Here is a 26445-nt window from a genome sequence, read left to right as displayed (position 1 = left end):
TGTATGTGCTAGATGATCAAGTAAAAAAAAAAAACCCAATATCTCAATTGGGCGGAGTTAGCCCAAATTAGCCCACTACGACCCAACATATAAAATTCATTTGAGCTGAAAGCCTGTATGGGCCCAAATTTAAGCTCATAGACTTATGACACAATTTGGGCCACTTTGCTAAATAGGGCCAATTGTTAGCCCATTTATGTCAAGTTTGGGCCAGAGAGATGGGTCGTTGATGAACATATCGGGTCTTTTTAGGAAGATCCGAAACTAAAATCTAAAACCTCAACGAAACGAAGCTTCCAATTTCCGAATCCAAACTTAAGATCCCAATTACTGTTATTTTCTTGGATTTCTCGGAAACCAAACTGAAGGTAAGTGGATTTATATCTGATCTCGAAATTTGTTTTTGGTTTTGCCGAGCCCCAAACAAGTTTTTAAAAAATCTTTAGTTTTTTGTTTTTGCAGGAAATTTTGGGTAAATTTGAGATCTGGAATATGGGTTTCTTGGTAACAACCCTAATATTTGCTGTGATTGGGATAATTGCATCACTTTGTACCAGAATCTGCTGTAACAGAGGTCCCTCTGCTAATCTGTAAGTGTCCTTTTAACAATTTCTCTTTTTTAGAATTGAATTTGCTATTTTTATTAGGCTTTTTTGGATTTATAATTCTAATGCTAAAAGTTGTACCTTATTTACAATCTGGGTTAATGTTACTTTGATTAAGTTTAAAGGGTATCTTTAGATTGGTGTAAATTAATGAAATATGCTTTAATTTGGTATTGCAAGTGGGGCTGTTAGATAGAATAGCAAGTTAGCACTGTAATCCAATGCTGAACTCTTTGTGCTGTGGTTGATTACTCTGAAGTGGAATGAATCTTATCACCTCTCATTGCATTGTGTATGAGATTGGTGATCTAGCAAACTGATTTGCCTGTATTTTGATTATGCAGTACCATGTTTTGATATGTTGTAGCCCGGTTTGCCAGCTAGAGACTAGGAAATTTTCTTTTGTTTGTTTATTATTTCCGGCCGATAAGAGTAATGAATCCCTAGATTTTCCTTGTTCTCATTGAAAAGCTGCTTTTCCTTGTTTTGTTTTGCAGGTTGCACCTAACACTGGTCATTACAGCAACAGTCTGTTGTTGGATGATGTAAGTTTATGTTTATTTTACATTGTCTTTCTTCTGTAGTAGCTTGATTTTTTTTATAGAAACTGCTTCGAAAGTAGTAATAATATGAAATCTTAAATGCATGATGATTATTACCCTTTGGCATCTTTTTGCTATGTTGTCCTTCCAAAATTTTGGTTTAGATTAAGAGTAAATTTTGGTTTAGATGAAGAGTATAATTTCAGTGCCTTTTCTTCCTCAAATTTCTGCTATGATAAACTAGCTTTCTTCTTAGGATGTATTCTAATTTTGCATTGTGGCATATGCTAAGTTTGAATGCTTTTGCAAAGACCTAATTCGAACGTGTTTATAATGAACTTGTCATAAAACTGAGAATAATATCTTGTGTAGCTTGTTCATTAGGTTCGTCATCTGTGAATTTACTGAATGGGACACCTTGTTAAAGGTTAAGCTCTTTAAGTACCTTGATCTGTTATGCTATGCATTTGTGAGAGTTAGCCGGTTGCTATGATTGTTGAAATAATGATTGTTGAATAAGGTAGATTCATAGGTTGCCGAGGTAGATGATGAAGTTTTGATTTTACCATTTAAAAGAAACACTAAATACGTTTACTCTTCTGCCTTTGGTACTCTCAGATTCGATGACTGAATATTTGCTTTTTAAGCATTACTCTTCTCTCCATCTTGAATGCATGTATGATATTCATACAAATGACCAATGTCCTGCATCTAGCACATGGGTATGCATCTTTGTCAAGTAGTCTTTGTAGCTACTTTTATGGAGAGCTCTAATGTAATAAGTAAAATTCACTGTCTTGCTAGTTTGTAATGTTAATTCTTTTGCTTTGATAGGTGGGCAATTGTATATCTTGCACAAATGAAACCACTTATCGTCCCCATTTTGAATGAAGGAGAGTGAAATTCTTTACACAAAAAATCTTTTGGGAAGTTCGCGGTAAACCGGCAAAAAGGATTGGCCAATGAGGATTATCTGGATTTAGCTATCATGGATGATTCAGTTTCTTCTCATGTTGTTTCCGCAAGTAATCCTTATTCCAGCATGGACTTCTCTTGTTGGCACTTGAAGTTATCTTTTATTCAATTGTCATAAAAATTACTGTTCTTCTATCAGACATTCTGTAATTTTGATAAAATAATTATAGAAAAAAGAATACATTTCTTTCTTTCCAATTATCACTGCCATCGATCATCTAATTTTTCCCGGATCGATTCAAGTTTTTCTCACTGATCTCAGTTTACAGCTTCAAACTAGGCAACTGTAGCAAGAGTAAGTTGAATGGGAAAACAGCAATGTCCTTCACGAGTTCAGTGTATAAAAATGATAAAAATAAAAAATATATTTTATATTTAATTTATTAATACAAATTATTACTTAATAATTTTTATTTTTTATACATTTTTTTATATATATTGAGGCTGAGACCGCCAAAAAAAGTGACATCTAATTTTCAAAAACTACAATGAAAATGTTATTTAAATCTCTCTAAAACCCTAAAAGCACTTCTCTTCCCTTCTCCATTCAAATCAAATCCCAGAAAATAACATTTATAAAGCAAAACCATTTTTGCAACTTTTTTTTTTCCAAAAATGGCAACACTTCAAGTGGCAAACCCAAAGGATTCAGTATCAACAACTTTGTTTTTTTCGTTGTTATCTTCAAAGCCATTTTTCTTTCCTTCAAAAAAGCCATTGAAAAGAAACTTTTTGGGGTCGCATCACCGTTTTTAAGCGATAAACTGTTGTTTTTCTTCAATTGAAACTGCCAAGATAAAGGTGGTAACAATGCTGTTAATCGAATGATTGGTAGCGGTTTACAGGTTGGTTTTCAGCTTTTCTCAATTGGGTTTTGCTTAAAGTTCGAAAATTTTTGTGAATTTTTCTGGGTTTTATTTCTTAATTGCTGGATTTTTTTCCTAATTTTTTGGACTCTGAAACTTGAAAGTTTTTTTAAAGTGATTCTTTTGGTGGGTTTTACCTGCATTTTCATTTGATGGCTTCTGATTTTTACCATGAGAAGTTGGGAAATATAAGCTCTTGCTCTCTCAATTATTTTGTTTTATTTGAAGCCAATTTCAAGTTTTACTTTGTAAAAGTTCAGTGCCATTTGTGGTAATCAGTGTTTCTCATTAGTATATAATGGTGCTTTGTTTTTGAATTAGGTGTTGATTTCTATGAGTATTACTTACAATCTGCTGCAGAGAACCCTCTTCAAATTGGAGAGCTTTTTACTCGTGGACTAGGTCTGGTACTCTTGTTTGATCAAGAAAAAAATCTTTTCTTTTTTATGATTTTTTGTATGGCTATTTACTTTGCTTTATATTTGTTAATGATGTGAATCCATTGAGTGAAATTCAGGCACTGGTGGAAATCCACTTTTGGGGGAACAAGCTGCAGAGGAGTCCAGAGATGCCATTGCAAATGCTCTTAAAGGCTCAGGTCTTGTCTTTATAACCACTGACATGGGTGGAGGCACTGGGTCAGGTGCTGCTCCAGTAGTTGCCCAGATAGCAAAAGAGGCTGGTTATTTGACTGTTGGTATCGTGACACATCCCTTAAGCTTTGAAGGACGTAAAAGAACCATGCAGGTAATTGCATTTAACTTCTTACAATGCTCTAGATAGTGGAAGATATCATGGTTTGAAATCATAGTAAAAATAGTTGTCTTATATCTCTATATTTGCAGGCAATGGAGGCTACTGAAAAGTTGCAAAAGAATGTGGATACTCTCATAGTGATTCCAAATGACCGACTGCTTGATATTGCTGATGAGCAGACACCTCTGCAAGATGGTTTTCTTCTAGCTGATGATGTTCTGTGCCAAGGGGTAAGAGGGATTTCAGATATAATCACGGTCAGATTCTATCATATGCCAAGCTACATATTAGAATGGACTGCAAGAAGGTTTAGATTCTATATAACCATTCCAGTTAACCATGCATGACCTTGGTTATGCAATGACTACTGAATGATATGTAATGATGCAAAAATTATGAAGCCATTTGAACTCAGTTTAATGATTGTTTCTCCTATAAAGTATTTTCTGGTTTTCAGCATAGTCTTGTTGAATTTCTGCCTTTCCTTTTGCAAATGCCCGTATTGGTGAATGTGGATTTTGCAGATGTTAAGGCAGTCATGAGAGATTCTGGAACTGCAATGCTTGGTGTAGGAGTTTCTCTAGCTAAACCCGTGCGGAAGAAGCAGCTGGACAAGCAACTTTGGCTCCCCTAATTGGATCATCAATTCAGTCAGCTACTGGTTTCTCAGGTACTTTGGTATAAGGAGCTATTGATTTCTTGTTTGATGATTTGATGCGAAACTATCTTGTTGTTTTTATGGGAAATGACGTGCATTCCGAATTACATTTTTTTTTGTTGGTTGTGACAAGTTTGGCAGATCCTTGTGCTAACGTCATATTTGTTGCTGTGGTGGATGACAGCTACATTGGGGAGATCCATGTGACTATTATTGCTACAGGCTTCTCACAGTCATTTCAGAAGACACTACTAGATCATCTCCACGTAGGCTGACCTAATTTCTTTGATCTCTTCTTTCTTCATGCTTTTTGCAATTAGCTGTGTAAAGATCTTGAAGCTTACGAGCATTAGATGCCATTTGCTTCTGTACATTCATCTTTCTTTTAGTAAAATTTTTCTGCCATATTCTATAATGCTGAAAGTGCTTTGATAATTGCATGAATCATATGGCCTAATGTCTCAGAATTGAGAAAGAACTTCCAATGGTAACCAAGGATGATTCTTATGGTTCTCTTTTATAACTTAAATCCAAGGATAGATTGACCCTTGAGTTCTAGAATTAATCAAATTCTTAACCTCATTCAATTCAGATATGTTTCATGGATCATGAGCAATAACACAGGTTTCAAATTTTCACAACAAAAGTATTCATAACAGAATTACCAGAAATGTAACATAAGCAGTATCTTCCACATGATTATAGTAATAACAAAAGGAATCTCGGGGAGGAAAGTATAAAATCAACTCTGTTTTTGAACCGTTCTCCAATGTATCTCCATAATTGAACGTTAGTTTATGGAGTGTTAAGTAGTTAAAGCAAACAATTTTTGTTGCAACTCTTTTACCAACATGGAACAGTTTTGAGGGGATGGAAAAAGAAATGAGCTAACCAGCCCTTGATTAGATTAGATTGGCAGATAACATGAATTTTCCACTGAAACAGAAAAAAAAAAATTGTAACTGACTTTAATGGAAAAATGGATGATGTTTGAAGAAGAGGGGTTGGTCGTTCCTTTATCCCCATCTTTTCCTTGGGGGCCAGCGGTGGGAGTAAGAATTTCAAGGCACCAACCTGGGTTAACTTTGGATGATCAGAATCTGAACTCAGGATCCACATCCATTGCCCAAGCAAACTTTGCCAGAAGAGACTTGTTGAATATCTGTGAAGCAACATATAAGAAATGAACCCCAATTTAATAATGCAGCATCCCAACAATTATAGCAAATACTGTTTACCTTCTCAATGGGAACTTCGTGTCGCTTGCACCATGCAACTGTAATCCTAGGGTCAAGGTAATTGATTTTGGACGTGCCCAATGCCACAGTTTTTAGATCCTCTTTAGTCTGCATGTCTCGTTCCATCTTCTCAATCTTTGCATTTGTTTGAGCTATCTTTTTCCCTAACCTGCATATAAGTTGATGAATCAATGGAAGTGCCACATATGGAAAAGTTGTATAATAGGCTTAAGAAAAAGGGAACAAGCTATTATACGCTTCAGGGGCCAAGTTCCTCTTTCGCTTCCCATCAGCATCCTTCAAGGGGGGCTTCCCTTTCTTAGCCCTGTCCAAATCAGTTTTTAGCTCTTTTAGATCACCCTACAAGCATAAAGAAAAGGGTTAGCCCAATGGATGGAATGGAAAGGCACCAAATTGTGAGGAGAAATTTTTTAAATTTGAAACCACTATGCAGAACATATCCTAAGTGCATGAAGTAGAAACAACATAAGCCCCGACAAGGAGTCAACGAAATTTTAAATAAAATGTGGCAACAGTCTTGCCATCAATGCAAGCAAAGACAGGCCTGAATGGACAGAACATGCAGAAGGAGCAAGCACAGAATCCATTAGTATCTGCTAGTTGGTCTACACCCTTCCACATCGACAAAGCACTAGTGCCCAAACAGTAGACCCTAATTAAAAATCCGTCAAAGTTTTCCAAGAAAATTCTAGAAAGAATTATTACCTTGAGTTCTGTTATTTTCTCAGTCAACCTTGACATCTGTGCACTATGAGATTTTGAGATACTACGCTGATGATTACAAATGATTGCAACCTGCAGCAAGAACAATCAAAATTCTGGATGCCAGAAAGGTAACATAAAATAGATTCCTTCATTAGGTTAACATCTAGCAAGAAACGGTCCTTACCTCTTTGTTTGCATGCTGATAAGTAACTACTTTTTCAGCCACATCGCCATCTTTGGTTTCTTTATTTAACTGTCATCCGACCCAAGAAAATCCAAATAAGAATAAACTTGAACAAAAATTTTAAAAATTTAATCCAACCAAATCACACAAGTATAGAGACACTACAAAACCGCAAATTACCCAACAAGCAATGTTATGCTATCATTAAAGATGTTAGTTCAAAATATAAACTCAGTATTTCCATGGAAGTATTGGCAGTCATAGTCTAGTTCAAACGTCAAATATAAAAACAGGATGAGAGTCATGAAATATATTACTTCACAAAGTTTGTCCACTACTTTGAAAGCTCTCAGAAATTGTTTATATATGGCTATAACCATTCTGGTCCAATAGAATTGTCTCACATAATAATTGATGACTCGCAACTTGGCTATCCACAACATACATGTCTACATGCGTGTTATAAAATGCATGTGTCACGTATAGGCTGCAACATACCATCTCATCCAATGTAATGGAAGCATTATAGGTACGGAATACTTTTGCTGTAAGCCCAGGCATGAGTTCTTTCAAATGAGCATTTAGTTTACTTGTATCAAGCTTGTCAAAAAGATCATCACTTTTGCTTTTCCCTGCATAAAAGAGAGATCATAATCTTTGGCTTAAGTCATATCACCAACATATGAATCCTAACACGGGTAATCACAACTCACCAGTTTGAAACCGTCCAATTGCCTTGTATACAGGAAGCTCAACCTCCACTGTGTTCACATATTGAATCGAATCTTTACCGAGGAAGTCAAACTAAAGGATTAAAACAAGAACAAAAATGTTAACACCGGTATCAGCCAGCAGGTGAGTGACTAGCTGCCATAGAATTCTATACACAACAATTTCTAAGCACTAATACTAATTGCACACCAACAAAAACTAGCAAGTTTACAATTGCCAAGCCTTAGAGTCCACTCCAGTTACCAAATTTAGTACAAAAGAAATACTGAATATCTCTTCTTAGGAGCATAAACTGACCATACCTTCAATTTATTTGGAGGAATACACTCCACATTTCCTACTTTAAGTGTGCAGCAACCAACAGTATCAGCTTCATCATCATCCTGCAGGTGGCCAACCATACCATGAAGAATACCCAAAAAGAATTGCTTGAAACCTCCTTCATAGATAAAGGTTATAGAACCCGACCACAACTTTCAAGAACAACAACAGATCAATAATTGACTATCAACATCTTTCAACCTAAGCACCTAACTCATTCTAAGTCCCAATTATTTTTTAAGAAGACATTGTTTCAACTGACACAGAGAAGAACTATGTAAGATTACTAACAAGCAAAAACCTAGATTAAACACAGCATAAACCAAACACAAGGATGTGCACAATTATTTGATTTGAAGTTGAAAGAGTTAAAAAGTTAAGAGAGAGGCCAAAAAGAACTGAAAAAAGTTAGGACAGCGAACAGTTGCAAATAATTTAGTGGATGACACAACCCACTTTGCCCTTTCGTTATTACCAGGACCAGCCACAATATTTTCATAAACATCAGCAGAATGGATATAGGACAACCAATATAATACCTGACCAACACAAAAAGCCTAATAAAACTACACCAGCTCCAACAATCTGTTTCCTCTATTCAATTCAATCCTAACCAAAAGTTAATGTTCTTGTATACAAGTCAAAAGAAACACAAATATGTACACATGATACCTTCTCATTACCCGCCCTAAGAGCTAATTTATCAATAAGATAGGTAGCAACTGCTATTTGCTGCTTCATAACATCTTTAGCTGTAAAATCCTTAGTATATGCTGCTCTGATGTTCTTGATATAATCCTGCATTAAAGCACAGACGTCCATTTATACATGTTTCATTAAATAAAAACTAAAAAGCACCATTATATCACTTATTACCTTCAGCATCCTTGCTTTCTCATATTTCTCCTTGTCACTTTGCCCCTTCAAAGAACTGCTAGCTGCCAAAAATACATATTTGAATTCTTTTGGATTAATGGGATCATTCCAGAATGCTAACCATGTGACAGTATTGTCATGTTTTATATCTTTCCATCTGCCAAGCAAACAAAAAAATCTGGAAGTTAAGATAATCCAAATTGAAAATAACCTCCAATCCTTTGATATATTCTAGAAAATGAATGCTCTCTCTCTCTTAACCTTTCACCAGGGATTGGACATTCTGGAATTGGGGCATCCTTTCCGATATTAATAGTAATGTCATTTGGACGAATACGCCTTTTCAACTTTCCCATCTGATAAGCAACAATAAAATTAAAAGAACATTATATAAGAATCCTGAAAATTCAATTATTAGACTAAAGCATATGATTTTCTACAGCTTAACAGTTGTCAAGCATGTCAACAATACCTTTGGATGCTCTCCGCGACCTCGGAAAAGCCCAGGCGGTTCAACTCGGAAATTTCCTACCTGCAATTAAAACAATCATCTGAATTAGCGAGAACTTCATAAGAAACAGAGTAATTAATAACTCAAAAGAGAGTAGTTCAATTTTAATAGATCTTGCGGAGATTGGTGGAAGAGGAGGTAAAAAAGTCATATATATCTAATATTACTCTCCAAAACCAGGGTACAATGAGGACAAGCATTAATAAATTAAATTAAATCAAGAAGTGATGAAAGAAGTTTTGAAAGGGATAAATCAAGTTCTATATTGAAGCTAAATCTTCACCTTCTCTTTGACACCATCAACAATAGCCCACATATACTTTTCCTCCTGCTTCAACTTGTCTTCTTTCAAAGCCTTCTTCTCCTACACAAACAGTGGCCATGCTTAATGATATTTTCCAGAATTTGCTTTGAAGGAACATGATGTGAAAAGGTATGTAGGTTCTACAACAGATATAGTACCAGAAGTGATTGCATATATTGAAGCCAAAAATTATTTTCAACCAACTTACTTCAGAACTCATTTGTTTTTTCTTCTCTTTCTCCTGCAAATGCCACTCATATATTGGAGAGAAGTCACATCTGTCCAACTTCTTAATGGTATGCTTTTTTCCCAGTAATTTACTCCAGTCCTCCCAGAAATTCTTCTTGAACTGCGTTTTACTCATGTAATCTGTATCTTTCATCACTGCAAACATTGTTGCAACCTGCAGAATCAAAAGATCAGGTTAAAACATCTTGCAGTAAGTCAAATGAGAACTTTGAACCTTCCAGGTAATTGCAATAACAACATTGGTCTTTCCAAAAACATGTCAAAATACAATAACATATAACCGCTATAGCATATACATATATATATATATATATATAGATATAGATAGATAGATAGATAGATAGATAGATAGAGAGAGAGAGAGAGAGAGAGAGACCTCCTCCTGTTCAGGAGTTAGATCAACTGGCTGCCCATCATACAACATCTTAACCCCATGAGGCTTGTATGGAGGTGGAAAAATGACACCATTGTGAACCAAGGTACTCCACTTTTTCTGCCCATCACCAGAACTAGGCAACACTTTTGTCGATTTAATATATTTAGAATTTTTCAACTCTTTCTTCGACTTTTTATTTATCTTTTTAAATGAAGAAGATACAACCTTGGTCGCTTTTTGCTTCATAGATGAAGTTTTACTGTCAGATGGAGTCGACTTTTTCATTCGTTGGGCAATTGGAATATGATCATCATCTTCATCAGCCTTTTCTGCTTTCACCATTACTTGCATGGATTTCATTGTTGTAGGTGTATCTGAAATCTTTGGCCTTTTAGCTGAAGACTGATATGAGGAATTTCCCTTGTCAAGTGGTCTCTTACCCGGTAACATAGAAGACTTTTGCTGCTTGTCCTTCATGGTGGAACCATTCTGCTGAATTTTAGAAGCCAGAGGTTTCTTCTCATCAGAATCATACGGCTTACTACTCGATGTCCCAGTATTGGACTTCATGTTGAACCTTGCAGACAAAGGAGCATCATCATCTGGATCTTCAGCAGATCCTTTTACTTCAATCTTTGGCACCAATCGCTGTGATTGGTCAGTATGAGAATTGCTCGCCCCCTTGTTGCTTTGGTTTGAGGTCCCCTTAAGCCTGGCACTCAAAGGTTTTAGATCATCATCATCATCACTGTTTGTTTCAGTGATACCTTTAATTAGGCTTTTCTCTTCCTTGACAGCAGTTGAAATATTCTGCTTCGATGCTTGTTTTGACTGATCATTTAATGAAGTTGATGCCTTTAAATTTGTCACTGGTGAGGCCTTGGCAGAAGATGTTGATGCTTTTGGGCTCAAAATAGGAGATTTCACAAGAGGTGACTTAGAAGATGGGATTGTGTTGTTCCTCTGGGCACTCGAACTTTGACCATTGGGAGCTCGTACATCGGAGGCCTGCCTCCCAGATTGCCCATCAGACCTTTGAGAAGATGCCTTCTTTATTTCCGAGTTTAACTGATTATGCTTAGAAGATGAAGTATTATTCCTCTTGAACACTAAAGGCTGATTGTCGTCATCATCGTCAAAATCATAAACATATTTTGCAGGAGCCTCAACAGCCATTATCCAACCACGGACTGTGTTGGCATGTATGTCAAATCAAATATCTGATTAAAACAGAACTCTGATTACTTTTGGAAACAATGCATACTTTCCATCCAAAATCCTTATAAACCGGCAACTAATTAAATTCAACAGATTATAATTACAATACAAGCTAATTAACAAACCAATAAAACAATAGAAAAACCTCGAACAAATCCCACCATATAACAATACCTATTATGCCAAATACCTAAAATTCAAAAACCAACCCAACAACTAGCAGAATTGTCATAACCCCACAAAAATATAAAGCTTTTTTCTTTGAAACCTAGATGCTTATCCATAAAACCCTCATAAACCATCCAGTAATTGAATTAAATGGAGAATGATACCAGCACAAGCTCAAACAAGATACAACAAAAACAACCAAGAGTTCCAAACAAACTACATATTGAGCCCAAACACCCCAAATTCAAAAAACAGACTAATAATTAGCCCAATCATCAAAAACCCACAAAAGACAGAAGATTTTTCCTTTAAACCCTAATGTCTAAACATGCAAATAGTCAGCAATAAGATCAAACTAATAACCTTCTATCCAACTTACAATGTCAAAAATTAGCCAAAAACTTGCATAAACCCAAGCAATAAAAATAGACCAATTGAAGCTTCTACTCAGGAGAACCAATAAAGCTAAATACCTTGCTTCTTTTCCCTACGTATAAAAGAGCCTTTTGCTTAAAAATTTAACTCAAAGCGTAAAACAGTGAGCTGAAGACAACCCAATTCACAAAAAAAGTTATCAAATTTAAAATGTTTAAGCAATTGGGAAAACAGAAGATTAATAATTGAGCAAAAGAAACCCTAAACGGAAAAGAACTATGAAAAAAAACGCTAAAATAAATGGGAAAAAGGAGTTACCTTTGAAACAGGAGATCAAAGCTTTGTTAGAAAGTAGATCGATTCACCTCTTCTTTGTTTTTCGTTTTTCTTCTATGTTGCTTTAATTTTTGTTTTCTTTTTTTTTTTTCTCTGTTCTTTTATTTCTTCTGTTTCTGGGTTTTTTTTTTTTTTTCCTTTGTTTTCCTTCTCTTTCCCTGATTCTAAGTCTGATTGCAACATGGACTAGTAGTTGTTCTTGGGCATGGGACGGTCAAGCTTTGGGCCCCGGGCTTTCATATTTTTGGGCTACTGAAAGAGAATTTGTGCCTACTGGTTTTGCCTATGGGCCAATATTGGTTTTTGTTTTTTTATTTTTCTTTTTGTTGTCAAAAATTTTAACTATCGAGACAATTAAATCGAATTAAGTTGAATTAAGTTGAAACAGTAAAAAATTCGAATTTAACTTAAAATATATTATTCGAAATTTTGACGAAGTTCAATCAAATTTTAATTTTTAAGTTTGAGTTTAACTCAAAAAAAAAATTGAATATTCTTATTTGTTTAATTAAAATTAATAAAAATGAATTCAATTCTCAAGTTCAATTTCAAATTTAATTATTTGTTTGAACTCAAATTTAAACTCAAATTGATATATAATAGTAAAATAATTATTTTTTAATTAAAATAAAAATATATATTTAAATTTAAAAATTTAATTAGATTCGTAAATTATTCAAATTGAATATTAAGATACTAAAAATCGATTTTTTTAATAAATTGAACTATTCAAACTCAACTCAATAATCAACTCGATAATTATTGAATCAAATTTAAATTTTATTCGAATCTAACTCATATAATTTATAGGTATTCATATATCATTTATACAATGTTAAAACCAAGAGTAGAGTTGGAATCTTCATAATAAAATATTATGGTCAAATGTTAAAACACATTTGTGAACAATATTCACAGTAAGAGTATACCATTTGTAACATTTATGCTGTTATTGTCAAAGAATATCATCTAAAATACAGTTGAACCGCTTAAAAAACAGAGGAAAACAACAAAAAAAATGTTCCCGCAAAACGTAGCCGGTTCAGATTTGTTTCTTCTTTTTACAGTGTTTCAAGGAGAGATTTTTCTGTTTCCTATGTTTTACTTCTGAAAAGAGAAAAAAAAATGAGAGGAAAACAATATTTTCAGGGTCTAGTAGGATGAGTTGATGCACATCTGCTGTTACTTTGATGGGGATGATCTCCACCTAACTGCAACCATATGGAGGTACATGGTTTGCCATTCCATATGCCCTATTCAATGGTAGTATCTTCACTCTCAAATTGAGATGATGAGACTGTAATGTCCGAGGCAGTATCATCGATGGTTAAGCTTGAGATTTCACCACTCAGTGAGGAGCTTTCGTCTTCACCACTAATGGATGGTGCTGGAGATGCATCCGATGAATAACTGCTACCGTTGCCATTACCAGGCGACGGAGTTGTCTCACCCTCTTCCACTGCATGTTGAATGCACCAGTACATTATACTGGCTGTTAAAGTGAGGATCATTTTCTGGTTTACCTGCCATACCAAAAACTCTACATTTTCAATTTACTCAAGAAAAGCTTGCAATATCTAAAATTGATGCGACAAGCCGAGATCTAATCCATTTCCTAATTCCTATTAGTTGTAAAGATGTGAATTCGAGATTCATAATGTGGCTTGCGCGCCTATGGAAGCAATAATTCATGCATTTTAGTTATTTACATTTGTTGTTTTTCAAGTAACTTGCCAAAGTTGCAGAGACTAATAATGCATCAATCTGACAATGCAATGAAGCAACAAATGACATAGTACAGTTGCACCCTTACCTCCATGATGTCCTCAGGCAACAAGAAAATGGAGCACCCAAGCTTTCGAGCCACGCTTATGATATATGTTGCATTCAACCTCTTCTCATCATCTATAATTCCAACAGGGAAAATAACCTGTTAAGTTCAGCTCAATCTCGGCGCTTTCTCAGACAGTGGTAAAAGAACTTAGTTGCTCGTTCTAAGTATAAATAACATCACCAATAATCCAGTCAAAACATAATTCCAGTTAGCAATTAATCGTTACCACTTTCGCCTTTGGTTACGAGGTTCCAGTTGACTACTCTTGGCTCCACAGCACTTAAAAGTTCAAGGAAGAACAGTCCATTGGAAAGGCTCTTATCCTGCAAATTTAGAATAATGTATAAATCATTAGTCTTAACTCTTACAACATTTGATGGTTAGAAAAATGTCAATCATTGCAAAACCTTGAAGCTTTCTATTTGAGCAGTTCTCCCTGTATTGTTGACTTTCCTGTTCGCCCAATTTATTATATCTGCATCAGTTATCTCCTTTCCTCGGGAGCGGGATCTCAAACTCTTCAGAAGTTGAAGCATATTAAACCTCATCAATTGCCATAGGAAAGCTGTAACACATGTGATCCAGTTTGAGCATTTGGACAACTAATATTCAACAATGATCAAAATTTTGCCAATATTAACGACAAAAAGTTATACACATTCAGCTAGGTGTTCAATGAATGATAAATATAAAATTTTGCAAATACAAGTAGCAATGAACCAATAACTTTATATGAAAGCTCAGTGCCAGGTAGAATTTTCTATCAATAACAGAAAGAAGAAAGATCAACTGTCTTTTGGACATGATAGCATATTCAGGACCAAAAAGTGTATCGATGAAGTTTCATTCTGAAAAGTGGACAGGGGTGAGGGAGGGGACTGGGTAGGTGAATCCAATAGTATAACCTCAGAACTTGTAAAGAGTTAAAATTTTCATGTTGCTTGCCATTGCTTCACATGAAGGATTAATTGCAGATAAAAACATCAGCTTAATCAAATCATAAGCAGAAACAAAGATACATCGCAATACAAAAAGCAACGTGTCAGCCTTTTCATTCAGGTAGAGGTAGTCAATTTGCACCTGATGTAGATTCTTTTTATCAAAAAATCCTTATGAGTGTAAAGCAAAGTAATGGAGGCAAAAAATGCCAACCAGTGAAGGGAATCATATAAAATCAAGAGAAAACAAGACAGGAGATTACCAACTATGAGTTTTTTATTTCCTTGCACTATATCATTTCCACCAAGATTCACAACAGAAAATTTCAACTGATTCCCAATCTTTACTACTTGATTGCAATTTTCCACTTTTCTAAATGGAAACTTAATTGGAGGCTTGGATGCATGCTTCCAGTTGACTGATCCTGGAGCAACCTTATCAAGCACCTCTAAAAGTATCCATCTGCATCAAAATCAAGCTTTTTATGTTGATAGTTGAAATATTGGAATTACAAAACTATGATGCGACCTTTCAAAGATTGTCATAAATTAATATGACAGAAAGAAGCTGAAATTGAAACCGTTGAAACATATGCAAAAAGAGCCAGCTTGGACATGAAAAATGTATGCATGCTCTTGCCCTAGGAGAAAGGACAAACAATTAGCCTGATGCTTTCATGGTTTCAACTTTCTCAGAAGGATTTCAAAAAACCAGGCAATTAATATAACCTTTTGTTTGTAAGTTTGTTGAAAATCTACAGTAGAGATAATGCATGGAAATCAAGCATTTTAACTACATCAGTGAAGAGCAAGACTTACCCAGTTCTGACATCTTCAAAGACATTATTAACATAACTCTCAATTCCAAGACCGTTGATCCACAGTCGAAAGCATCTCTCTTCTCTGGAAATTTGCATATCTTCTGTCATCCTTTCTGCAAAAGAAATCTTTTTGCTATCTATACTCAGGCCATTCCTGCAAAAGCACACATGTTTTTCTTACTCAATTATAAAACTAGAGGCAGCATTTATAGAGCAAAGAGCAGACTTAATGTTATAACTAAATAATCTAAAATACCAACATGATAATGGATTGAAGGCATGGGAAAACCCTTGTAAGCAAACCATCTGAAAAACACCATCGCCAAACTGTTTAAACATCAAATCATAGCAATTTCTCCCAATCTTTCTAAAAAATATATATGGATGGCAGAGAACTAATAGTAATGTGAAAGAGTTTGCTAACATCTTAGAGGAGTTAGCTCCAGATTTGATAAGAAAACAGGTTTCTATGAGAAATACTACTAAAATAAAAATATTTTTTTTAAATGCAAGGTTTGTGGCTTCTCACCTTTGATGAAAAATTTGAGCCACAAATGCAAGATTCAAGTTTGTTGAGCCCTCAACAATGTCTTTTGGACTCAAATACCGCTTGCAGCCCATTCTCTGTGCATGGTCAAGTATCAGTTTAGCCCTTTCGGCGGCATCCTTAGCATCCAGGGTCAATGGATTGCAGTGCTCTGGTGCCAGAACATTAAGCAGGTAAGCATAAGCTTTTGCATCCTGCACGCATAAGAAAATAAGTAAAACATATCAAATTATCAATGCAAGCAAAATAGAGCAATCATCTAATTGATGTATAAGCATCCACCTCAATCCATTTTATCAGTTAATCCTACCCTTGCCACTAAATGTAATATTAACATAGTCAAATACCTTCACATCAGAAGAAAAATTTGTAACGGTTTTCTCATAGCCAGCTTTGTTTAAATGGAAATTCATCCACTTTAGTAGAACTTTCTCAGGAGCTAACCCCATAAGTTCCTCAACATCCTGCAAGTTACAATAATTCAAAAGGAAACACTCAGTCCATTAGTTTAAAACATGTTTATTTCATGAATATATTCTTAGTTAAACACCAATCACATGATAAAGAGATATATTACTGCATTACTATCCTCCACCAATTCCACGAGCTGAGGTGTCTTCTTAAGGTTGAGATCTGCTAACAGTTGAATCTGCAGTTGTCAAAGATAGTATGTAGAGATTAGAAAAAGAGTACCAGAAAACAACATGTCTCATGTTAGCATCGTACTTTTCTCAGCCTATCAAGACAGTTTAAAGCCTATAAAAGTAATTGCACAAAATTAGTAGAGATGAAATTTAGATGCCTACCTTTATAATTTGAGATATCAACCCAAGTAAGAGATGAGGCTACAATACAAATAATCAAGATGAAAACCATCAGATTTTCAGAATATTTCATTCTAACTCATATGGAATCTGTTTAGCTGTACTAACCCTTCCTTCCACCAAGTCCTGGGTGCCAATGTTTACCACAGTGCAGCCAATAGCCTTTGCAGAGTTGAGACAAAGGGTATGGTTCTCATTCCTCTCCCAGGGGTTAAGTACCCTTTTTGTGTTGATAGCTCTTTCATCTATTGTTCCAGGCACAGCAACATTAATAAGCTTACTGCAAGAATACAAGACCGAACAGAATCAGTGTCACCACTCTGTACCAGCTTTTGTAGGAAAAGAAAAGAAAAGCAAATGCACAATGACGCAGACCCCATAAAAATACCATAAAAGTACTCCATCTTTTGCAAGATTGAAAAGATCATTCGTAGCTGGATCCAGCGGAAGAAACTGCTTTAAAAATGGATCATCCCCAAGAAAGATGTTTATGTGTGTAACATAAGAGGCCTTTTCTGATTCACTAATTGTGTGAAGAAGAGTGGTTGTGGAGGCCTTTAGGAATGATGACGAATTCTTCGGACCACCCAATTTTCCTGTAGCCTGACCTTGCAAATTTAAATACACCTGCTCGTTCCATGCAACCAATCATAATGTTAGCCCCCTTTAACTAATTCCAGTATCACCCAAAGTTAGCCTATAATTCCCACTTGCATGCAACATAATAGAATGTAAACTGCCATATAAGTTTAACTGAAGCAATGATTCCTTTTTTCTTCCCATATGTGTATGCTACAATACTACACCATTAATAACAGAAAAATTGAATACAACTAAGAGCACGCACAAGCTGGTGTATATGACTCACCCGGAGGAATGTTTCAAAATCAATCTCATTGCTCATGTCACTATAGGATTCGCTCAATATCTGCCTAATCTCGTCCTCAGTAAGCATAGTACTAAAAGCCTTCAATTTCACCATCGAGGGTGGCAAGTCTCCAACTGTAACTTTACCATTTTGGTTCTTTACTGAAACAAACTAGAAATCATATGTAAAAAAAACAAATAGTTAAAATTTTATCAAATTACATTCACAAAAATTAACAATAAACTAGAATGATAATGCAATACTTGAAGCAATAAGTTGAGGAGGGAACAAAGTATGCTTACCTTGGAATTAAGGCTACGAAGCTCAACTTGTGTGAATTGGCTATGAAGCCATTGGTCAGAGACAAGAACACCGACAAAACTAGACATATCTACAGATTATCCGATCATAGAAAAGAGATCTCTATCCAAAATTTCTTCTCCAAATTACACCAACGGAATCCAGAATCCAATGATCAATGTAGGACTCAAATTACACTCCAAATTACCCAAGTTTCCTTAAGCTTAGAATCTAAAAAACAGAAAACCAAATCATTGACTCAGATTTAGATCCTATAAACATAAAAATAACAAGAACCCTCCATTAAACCATCCATATAGATTGCTTTTAACTTATATTAATCATGAAAATCTATTATCTTCCTCCCTAACACATAAAAACTAATAAAAAAAATCAAAATCCATAACTCAACTTTAGATCGCATAAACATAAATATTAACAAGAAGCCATCATCAAACCATCCTACAGATTGCTTTTATCAATCACCAAAAGAATCAAAAAAGGTGGAAATCCAAGAAACTATTACCAAGATAACTCTTGCTTCATTTTTCAGTTCCAAAAATGAAAAAAAAAATTAAAACCTCATTGACCAAAATGCAAACAAAGATAATTCAACAGCAACAACCAACCATAGAAGAAAAAAGAAACACAAAGAAAACTCAAAAGAAAAATTAAGAAAATGATAATCCAACAAAGAAAACACAAAAACAAAGCAAACCCAGAAACACTTACCTGTAAAAGGCAAAGATTTTCCAGTTTTCAATAATCGAATTCAGTTCCTTAAAGCTTTTGACTTCACACGTCATCAAAATTTACACAACAAAATAACCATTTAAAGAATTAACAAATGTACATTTATATGATTGATTATATAGAGAGAAAGGATCAAATTTTCTTCAGAGAAGAGCAAAGTGAAAAAAAAAGAAAAACAGTTTTTAGTTCTTACATTTAAGAAAGCAAAGAGCAAGACCGGCTTTGAAACAGATTTGATTCTGCTAAGAATTGGGTGTTTGGGGTATTGTAAAGACAATTGACTTGCTTTGGTTGTTTGACACGTCGGTAAAATGTGTGGACACATGTATAGGTGGGCGTGGAGTTTGGGATCTTGTGTAACGACTTTTGGATGGATTTTCATTGTACTTGCCAATTGCCAATCTTAAAAAAAATGTAAAATAAAAATAAAATTGGAAGATGCATATTTTAAATAAGGGATGATAATTGTTAATTTGATTTAATTTTTTTATAATACATAATATTAAAAATTTTTAAAATCTGAAATTTTTTTTTAAATCGATCTAATTTAAATTAAATTTTATTAATTTAATCCAATTTATTAGTTTTTAAATTTTTTTATTTTTATATATTATTTTAATAAATTTTTAATATATTTAAATAGATTTATATATATAATAATTATTTTTATTTTATAAAAATTTAAAATATATAAAAACTAATAAAAACATATAATTTTATTTTGTTTATTTTTTTATTTTTTAAATTTTGATCCAAAATTTATTTCAAACTTAATGTATACATTTAATATCCGATTTTAATCTAAATTAAATTAAAAAATCGATTCACACTAAATCAAATATTATAGTTTCGAATCAAATTTAATTTTTTTGATTTTTTTCTCACTTTTGTTTCAAATTAAAGGTGTTCATGATCGAATCGAATTTAAGATAAATTCATATTTGATATTAATAATTTATATATTTATCTAAATTTGATCCTATTCGATATTTCAAATTTTAAAATTTTCTCGAGTCATGCTCAAATGAAAAAAAATAAATCTTAAATTTACCTATTAAATTTAATTTATATAATAAAAAATAAAAAATTATTTTTTAAAATCCAATTTAAACATAAAAATTTAAATATATATTTATATAATTATAATATTTTAATTATATAGATTTTATTCGGATCTAATGAAACTAAACTCAAATTTTAATTTTTTTTTATCTAAAATCAACTTAAAATTTAAACGGACCTAAAAAATTATATTTAAATTTATTTAATAAATTGTAATTTTTTAGTCAATTTTTATTTAAATTTATAAGAATTTTCACATTTTGGTGGATAACTTAAAATTAAAAATTGTTAAATTCAATTAACAAAATAATTTTTATTAAATCTAAGCTGTGGACTAAAGACAGTGATTGTGAAACAGCAGTGTCACGGTCCATAAACCGATCCAAGCTCAGAGGATCTCTCCAAATCGGATGGGAGTTGAAATTCTAACGGGACCCGCGACAGCAGCCTGTTGGGGCCAAACCAAATACTTTATTGTGATTACAATGGTTTTGCCAAAAAGTTTATAGAAAAATTAAGATTTAGTACCAAAATCTATGATTTGATTGGAAAATGAGAGAGAATGTTCCCATTTTAACCTTTCTTGGAAGATCTCTTAGGGCCTTGAGAAAATGATGAGAAATAATTGGATCCAATCAGAGTCATTCTGTCCCCCAATCCCCATCACATCCGCATTTATTAATTAGATATTCTAATGTTTTATTATAAAAATAAATTAAAATAATAAAATTATCATATTTACCAATAATATTATTTTTAAATTTCATAATAAAATGTTGAAATTTTATAAAGGATAAAAAATTCAGATTTCAACAATCTTAAATAAAAATAAATAAGTAATAATAAACTTTAATCGTTGCTATCTAATTGCTCAATGTTCGTACACTCATTTCGTTTCACAGCCAGCCACCGACCATATCCTTTCCATGCACGACATTTATTTTTTGGAAAGGGAACGTGCTCTTTCTGCCTTGAACGTGCGTCGTCGTAATTAGATTCGATAATTTAAATATTTATATTATGTAAAATATTAAAATTTATATATTTATATAATATTTTATATAAAAATTAATTGTATAAAAATATAAAAAATATAATTTTGATTTTATTAAATTTTTATTTATTATTAAAATTTTAAACTGTACGAAGTCGAAGGGGATAAGCAAAGGTCATGACCGCCTTAAAAGTTTTCACCTCTTTTATGCTACAGTACTCTGATCTATCAAAATATTACTTTGACCCCTTTCCTCTTTGAAATTACTATTTGGCACCTCCTTCGTCCAATTCTTGCTTTCACCCCTGTTCAACTTCGTGTTCTATATTCGAATAGTGCTCATGTTGTGTCAACATATTATATTTTAGATTATTAGGCCTAATCATAATCTTCCCACACCACCACAATGCAGGGGGTAAGTCTTAACAAAACAATTTTGAAGAACAAAATGATGCAGATTATAGATTTAAGACCTGAATTTCATCTTTGGTAACATAAAAATTGCATACAATTTTATTGTTCTAAGTTGCTTTCCGATTGATATCTTTTGTTGCTTGCAGCCTGAAGCACTTCAAGTGAATTGCATCCACTTTAATTCAACCCCTATAGCATACTGCTATCTAACACTCCAAAGCAATCATGCTGCTAACAACATTAAAATCCGAGATAGTGGTTCGAAAAAAGGGCAAATTTATTGTCATCAGTCTGAGCTTACCATTGGCTATGACAATTTCATGAAATTAACAGTGAGATGATGGTAATCAAGAAATAAACGTGCCAAGATTAAGAAGTACCAAGACAAGTCACAAGAGTGAAGCCTAATACTATAATATTTGACTTTTTTCCGTACTTGAGGCTACCCGGATTTTGTCTGTGGTCACTTTAACTAAGAGTCTAGCATAACATTCTATTAACAAATCATACGGTTGTTTCGGGATTAATTGTTGGCTATAATATTCGACATTTACTATCAGAAAAAAGGCTAAAGAGCAGTAACTCATAGTAACTCCAAGAGCTGTACTTGTTGAGAACGGGTAAAAGAAATCTCCATTCAACTGGAGAGGTGTTCTGCTGGCTGCTGTTAATTCTTGTAACATCGATCTTTTGAATTGCGTTGAAGAGGACAATTGGTGTTGCATCATTCACTAATTCTCCAAAGACTAGGCTGTATAATAAAGGAGTTTCATCTTGATGAAGAACCTACAAGGAAGTAATCAAACCTGAAAACATCCCCCTGTGAAATAATATTGCAGACTGACCAACCTGCAATGTACACACTGTATCAGTTGATACAGCTGAAACAGAATATCATGAAATTCACACACAACTCTTGTAAAAGCTATACCAAAACATAAGAAATTAACCCTGCAAGGGAATATTAGTTGACAATATAACATCATTAAGCATCTCACCTTGATATTCTCCTGTAGACTAGAATCCATGTATTTGTATTGTATAAAATATTGATAATTGGTGTATTTATGTTATATTTTATACAAAAATTGGATATCATGATTCATGTGAACACGAAAAAAACTGCGTCGATGCCATCAAACCAACAAAACCTAGCTTGGGAAACAGCCACCAACTGCCTGGGACAAGAGTACAATCCATGAATTAATAATACTAATTGATGCAAGTTGTTGCATAAACAACACCTGACAAACCAATAGGGAAAAAACCGAAGCCTAGATGGAATCAAAATTACCAGCTGTAATAATTGAGGCTGAGATGAAAAGCCCGATTATTCCATACAGCATAATGGTTATAAAATTCTGAAATCTGCAAGTGAACCAGCACATAATGAAGTTATGGAGTTTCAAAAGCCAAGTTAGCTCAACAGACAAAAAATGCGCATGACATATGAAAATTGACCTTACCCGTGGAAGGAGATATATGAAGAACAGTTCTTCACTGGATCTTAGGATGTGAGAGCTTTTTCCTTTGCTCAAGAATAAGATTATTGTTCCAGCTATGCATCCTTTCATGCTGCTGAGCTAGGTTTTCTTATAAACTCAAACATCTCCATTAATTTTTCTTCCTTCTATACTTGATTCTGCATTCTTTTTTCATTAGATGGTGATCAACTTGGAATTGTCAGATTGGAAGTTGATTATGAGATGGAAAACTAGAGAAACAAGAGTGATGAGTTTGCCAGGAAAATTGAGCATAGGCAGTTGGCAATGGCACGTAGGGTTTCACTTGCATGGATATTGCCAGGTGCCAACAAAACCCTGATATTTTTTTGTTGCAAAAAGGTCTGAAAACTCAGAAATGGATAAAGTTTTTGCCATCTGTTGAAGGATTTGCTAGAAGATTGCAGGGTAAGGCCCAGTTTGAGATTCCTGCTTGGGCTTTCTCTGGATTTATTGAATCTCTCTCTCCCTTGTTTGATTTTTTTGTTTTCGGTGGTAATATGATTAGAGAAACCCCCAAGCTTTGTACTATTGCATTGGTCTACTTCAATCTAGTAGTTGAGGCACTTAATGTCAATTCATGAAACTTGTTTTTTCCCCCAGATGGATAGCTTATGCTATCTTCTGTATAGTAACTACCAAGGCAAGTTAAGGATATCTTTTAAATTATCTATCATGCATATAATAATGGATATAATACAATAATAAAATGATAATTATTTTATATTATATTTGATTTTTATATAAAAAATGGATAAATTTATAAAAAAAATTAATTATCTATGATTCAATCTTTCTAAAATAAAAAAATTTATTTTTAATTTATGAAATTAAACTTACATATCCTATTATATTTTTAGAAGTTACATTAATAATTTAAATTATATAAATTTTGAGAAAAAATAATTTTAATCAACAAATAAATTATCCTATTTTAATATTTACATATATCAAACATAAGATAAAATAATATTATTTAATTTAATCTTATTTATAACATTATCTTATTTTATCCTATTCTAATTTTATATACTAAACACACTCTCAAAAACCAATATTTCCAATCAAATTTCAAAACAAACACACAAAATAAATACAATAAATTTTAACTACAAATAAAATTCTAAATCCATTAAATAAATATGAAAATTACATTCTTAAAATTTCCGAAAAAAATAATTAGGTCCAAGAAAACTTGAAAATGTTCCTAAATTGTATTATAAAAAAAAAATTTACATCATATAATCCAAAATATAAAAATGTAACAAAATAAAGAGTGAAGATGGGTACATAATTATTTTGTCTTGGGTACAAAGAGAGAGGATAAATTATGTTTGCGTGTGCCAAAACCTGACAACATATATAAATACATAGAGCTAACCAACACATGCCCTACCATGTGTTTGTGATTTTTTCTGCAACATTTATAAGATTATAGTTTCCTATATTTGTAAAACTATGATGTTAACATTAATGTTAAGCTCCCAAAGTTTATAATAGGATGGTGGCCAGCTTACATTCTTACTTTAAAATTAGGAACCCTAACCATTCAACATGCATTTATATGTGATCGTGTTAAGAGATTAGATAATTTAAAATACAACACAGTAATATAATACGAAAATAAGATATAACGACAATACAACTTAAAATTTTAATTATAACTATATATGAATTTAATAAAATAAAAAAATATTTCATATTTTTATATTAATAAAAATTATAATACTTAATTTTTATATAAAATATAATATAAATACACGAATTTTAATATTTTATATAATACGAATATATAAATCATCAAATCTTATTAAAATCAATTTTAACATTTTTGACTTCCCTATTAAAATAGCTTTTCATATTATATTTTTCGATTACTATGCTAATTTCATAAAATATTTTACTTGGTTTAACGACCACTATTTAATTTTTTTTTTATTGATCAAAGTTGATAAAATTTTAAAATGTATCAAATTAATGTAAAAGAATACATCTTTAATACGTTCAGACCAAAATTAAAGCAAAATTTAGAAAAATCTCTAATAATCATGTTATAGAAAAAAGCCTGCTTAAAAAAAATTACCATCAATTTAAACCAAAAAAAAGGTTTGTTGTTCATGCATTGAATATCAACCCCACAAAATCCCACGTCCAAACACAATTTGCTAAATGTTTCAATTTCATCATCAAAATTTTATACTAATTGGAATTGCCACAATTTGCTGCAAATCTTAGTCATTTTTTTTCTTCCTTGTGGTGGGATCTCAGTATCCTACATTAGAGTAAGGGTGAAAAAAAAAATCAAAAAATAAAAGATTAATTTGAAATTATAATATTTAATTTGATTTTTTATTTAGAATTAAATTTAAATATTAAATGTATATATATTATATTTTGAATTTAATTTCAAATTAAAAAATTAAAAATTAAATCAAATTGAATTATTTATTTTTATTAATCTTTATTAAATTTTTTAAATTTTTATAAAATAAAAAAAAATTTATATTAAAATCTATTTAAATATATAAAAATAATAAAATTCAAAAATTGATAAATTAAATTAAATTAAATCAATAAAATTTAATCCAATTGATTTTTTTTGTTCATAAAAAATTTGATGATAGATAAGTTGCTCAATCCTTCAAATCAATATAAGATGTGTCGTATTTGACAATTTAAAACAAATGATTGTAGATCATATATTTAAAATAATTTCAATAAATAACCATCGATAAGACTCGAAAAAAAAAAATTTTCATCGAAAAAAATAAATCTAATTGATTAAACAAATCACTTATTAATAATCAAATTGATTTGAATCATAAAAAAATTTAATTTAAATTTAAATCAAAATTTTAAAATTTTTATATTATATTATATTTAAAAAATTGAATCGATTCGAATGCAATCATTATCACTCCAGTTGGATCATGAGCATTTTGCGCGTTTCGGTGACCTCGCGGTGGCGGGCAACGAATTGGCTTATCCCACGTGGAACTTGCTTAATAACCATGTTGTTGTTGATCCCATCTAGCTGTCCTCCAATCGGAAACTTGGTGGCTTGGTGCACCCCCACTCATGACTAACCCCATCAAATTGCTGGCTCGGGTTGGAGGCTCCAGCCATGGGACAAAAATGGGTCCATTTCTTTGATTGGTTCAGTCCAGTAATTCAGTGGCTGGGGCCTGGGATGAGCTGGCTGTCCCTATAATTGGTGCAGGCCAGAACATTTGCAGCTATTATTATAGGTTTTGATGGCCATTAAATTTTTGGACCAGCATATTCATCATGAATTTGGCAGAGGAAAATCTTCACTGAGAAAGAGTCTGATCTAAGTTTCTGAAATTTCGATGTCATAATCACTATGCATAATAATTTCATTGGATGAAAGAAAGACAATAAGGATGCTGCCAAAGGGAGAAATAACAGAAAAAAAAAAATTAGTGTTATATAAAATATAAAAATTTATATATTTATATTATATTTTATATAAAAATTATATACAAAAATTTATATTGATACAAAAAATATAATATATATTTTTATTTTTTAAAAATTATATATAATAATTA

General features: G+C 32.6%; 4 protein-coding genes across 9 annotated transcripts; 2 read left to right on the top strand and 2 right to left on the bottom strand.

Moving 5' to 3' along the window:
- The first annotated feature begins 215 nt into the window (after positions 1–215).
- LOC111301572 (V-type proton ATPase subunit e1) lies at positions 216–2320 on the top strand. The gene is made up of 4 exons (XM_022897351.2): positions 216–368; positions 463–590; positions 1103–1150; positions 1982–2320. Exons 2-4 carry the CDS (start codon positions 493–495, stop codon positions 2046–2048), a joined length of 213 nt encoding a protein of 70 aa, XP_022753086.1. The 5' UTR covers positions 216–368; positions 463–492; the 3' UTR covers positions 2049–2320.
- A 128-nt stretch (positions 2321–2448) lies between these two features.
- LOC111301898 (cell division protein FtsZ homolog 1, chloroplastic-like) lies at positions 2449–4731 on the top strand. Of its 3 annotated transcripts, none has more exons than XR_016328036.1 (6): positions 2449–2967; positions 3310–3390; positions 3506–3735; positions 3834–3974; positions 4269–4414; positions 4587–4731. XR_016328036.1 is itself a non-coding variant. In XM_089744375.1 (5 exons), the coding sequence occupies exons 3-5, from the start codon at positions 3610–3612 to the stop codon at positions 4284–4286; spliced, it is 285 nt and encodes a 94-aa protein (XP_089600501.1). In that variant the 5' UTR covers positions 2449–2967; positions 3310–3390; positions 3506–3609; the 3' UTR covers positions 4287–4440. The 3 variants fall into 3 exon arrangements, 1 of the variants encoding a protein (XP_089600501.1); XR_016328037.1 differs by having other exon boundaries at positions 4536–4731; XM_089744375.1 differs by lacking the exon at positions 4587–4731 and having other exon boundaries at positions 4269–4440.
- Positions 3727–12176, bottom strand: LOC111301568 (DNA topoisomerase 1 alpha-like). Of its 3 annotated transcripts, none has more exons than XM_022897345.2 (17): positions 11999–12176; positions 9920–11139; positions 9503–9697; positions 9274–9354; positions 8952–9011; positions 8741–8835; positions 8480–8636; positions 8276–8401; positions 7585–7665; positions 7264–7354; positions 7049–7182; positions 6551–6619; positions 6367–6456; positions 5897–6000; positions 5641–5809; positions 5477–5564; positions 3727–3962 (listed from the first exon to the last, which is right to left on the bottom strand). In XM_022897345.2, the coding sequence occupies exons 2-16, from the start codon at positions 11093–11095 to the stop codon at positions 5496–5498; spliced, it is 2697 nt and encodes an 898-aa protein (XP_022753080.2). In that variant the 5' UTR covers positions 11096–11139; positions 11999–12176; the 3' UTR covers positions 3727–3962; positions 5477–5495. The 3 variants fall into 3 exon arrangements, with proteins under 3 accessions (XP_022753080.2, XP_022753079.2, XP_022753078.2); XM_022897344.2 differs by lacking the exon at positions 3727–3962 and adding an exon at positions 5079–5338; XM_022897343.2 differs by lacking the exon at positions 3727–3962 and having other exon boundaries at positions 5079–5564.
- Positions 12177–12927: 751 nt separating this feature from the next.
- On the bottom strand, positions 12928–19142 carry LOC111301567 (fimbrin-1-like). 2 transcript variants are annotated; one of them, XM_022897338.2, is made up of 16 exons: positions 19095–19142; positions 18881–18941; positions 18151–18379; positions 17849–18019; positions 17369–17607; positions 17089–17260; positions 16963–17001; positions 16734–16805; positions 16504–16620; positions 16139–16350; positions 15608–15763; positions 15052–15251; positions 14258–14415; positions 14077–14173; positions 13830–13921; positions 12928–13539 (listed from the first exon to the last, which is right to left on the bottom strand). In XM_022897338.2, the coding sequence occupies exons 3-16, from the start codon at positions 18235–18237 to the stop codon at positions 13270–13272; spliced, it is 2082 nt and encodes a 693-aa protein (XP_022753073.2). In that variant the 5' UTR covers positions 18238–18379; positions 18881–18941; positions 19095–19142; the 3' UTR covers positions 12928–13269. The 2 variants fall into 2 exon arrangements, with proteins under 2 accessions (XP_022753073.2, XP_022753074.2); XM_022897339.2 differs by lacking the exon at positions 18881–18941.
- Positions 19143–26445: the final 7303 nt, after the last annotated feature.

This window comes from Durio zibethinus, chromosome 15 (assembly GCF_047325235.1).
Source record: "Durio zibethinus cultivar Kanyao isolate XHJ-2024 chromosome 15, ASM4732523v1, whole genome shotgun sequence".
In the NCBI taxonomy this organism is placed as follows: domain Eukaryota; kingdom Viridiplantae; phylum Streptophyta; class Magnoliopsida; order Malvales; family Malvaceae; genus Durio; species Durio zibethinus.
The sequence above is the reverse complement of the archived record's forward strand: the minus strand, read 5'-3'. Positions and strand labels throughout refer to the sequence as shown.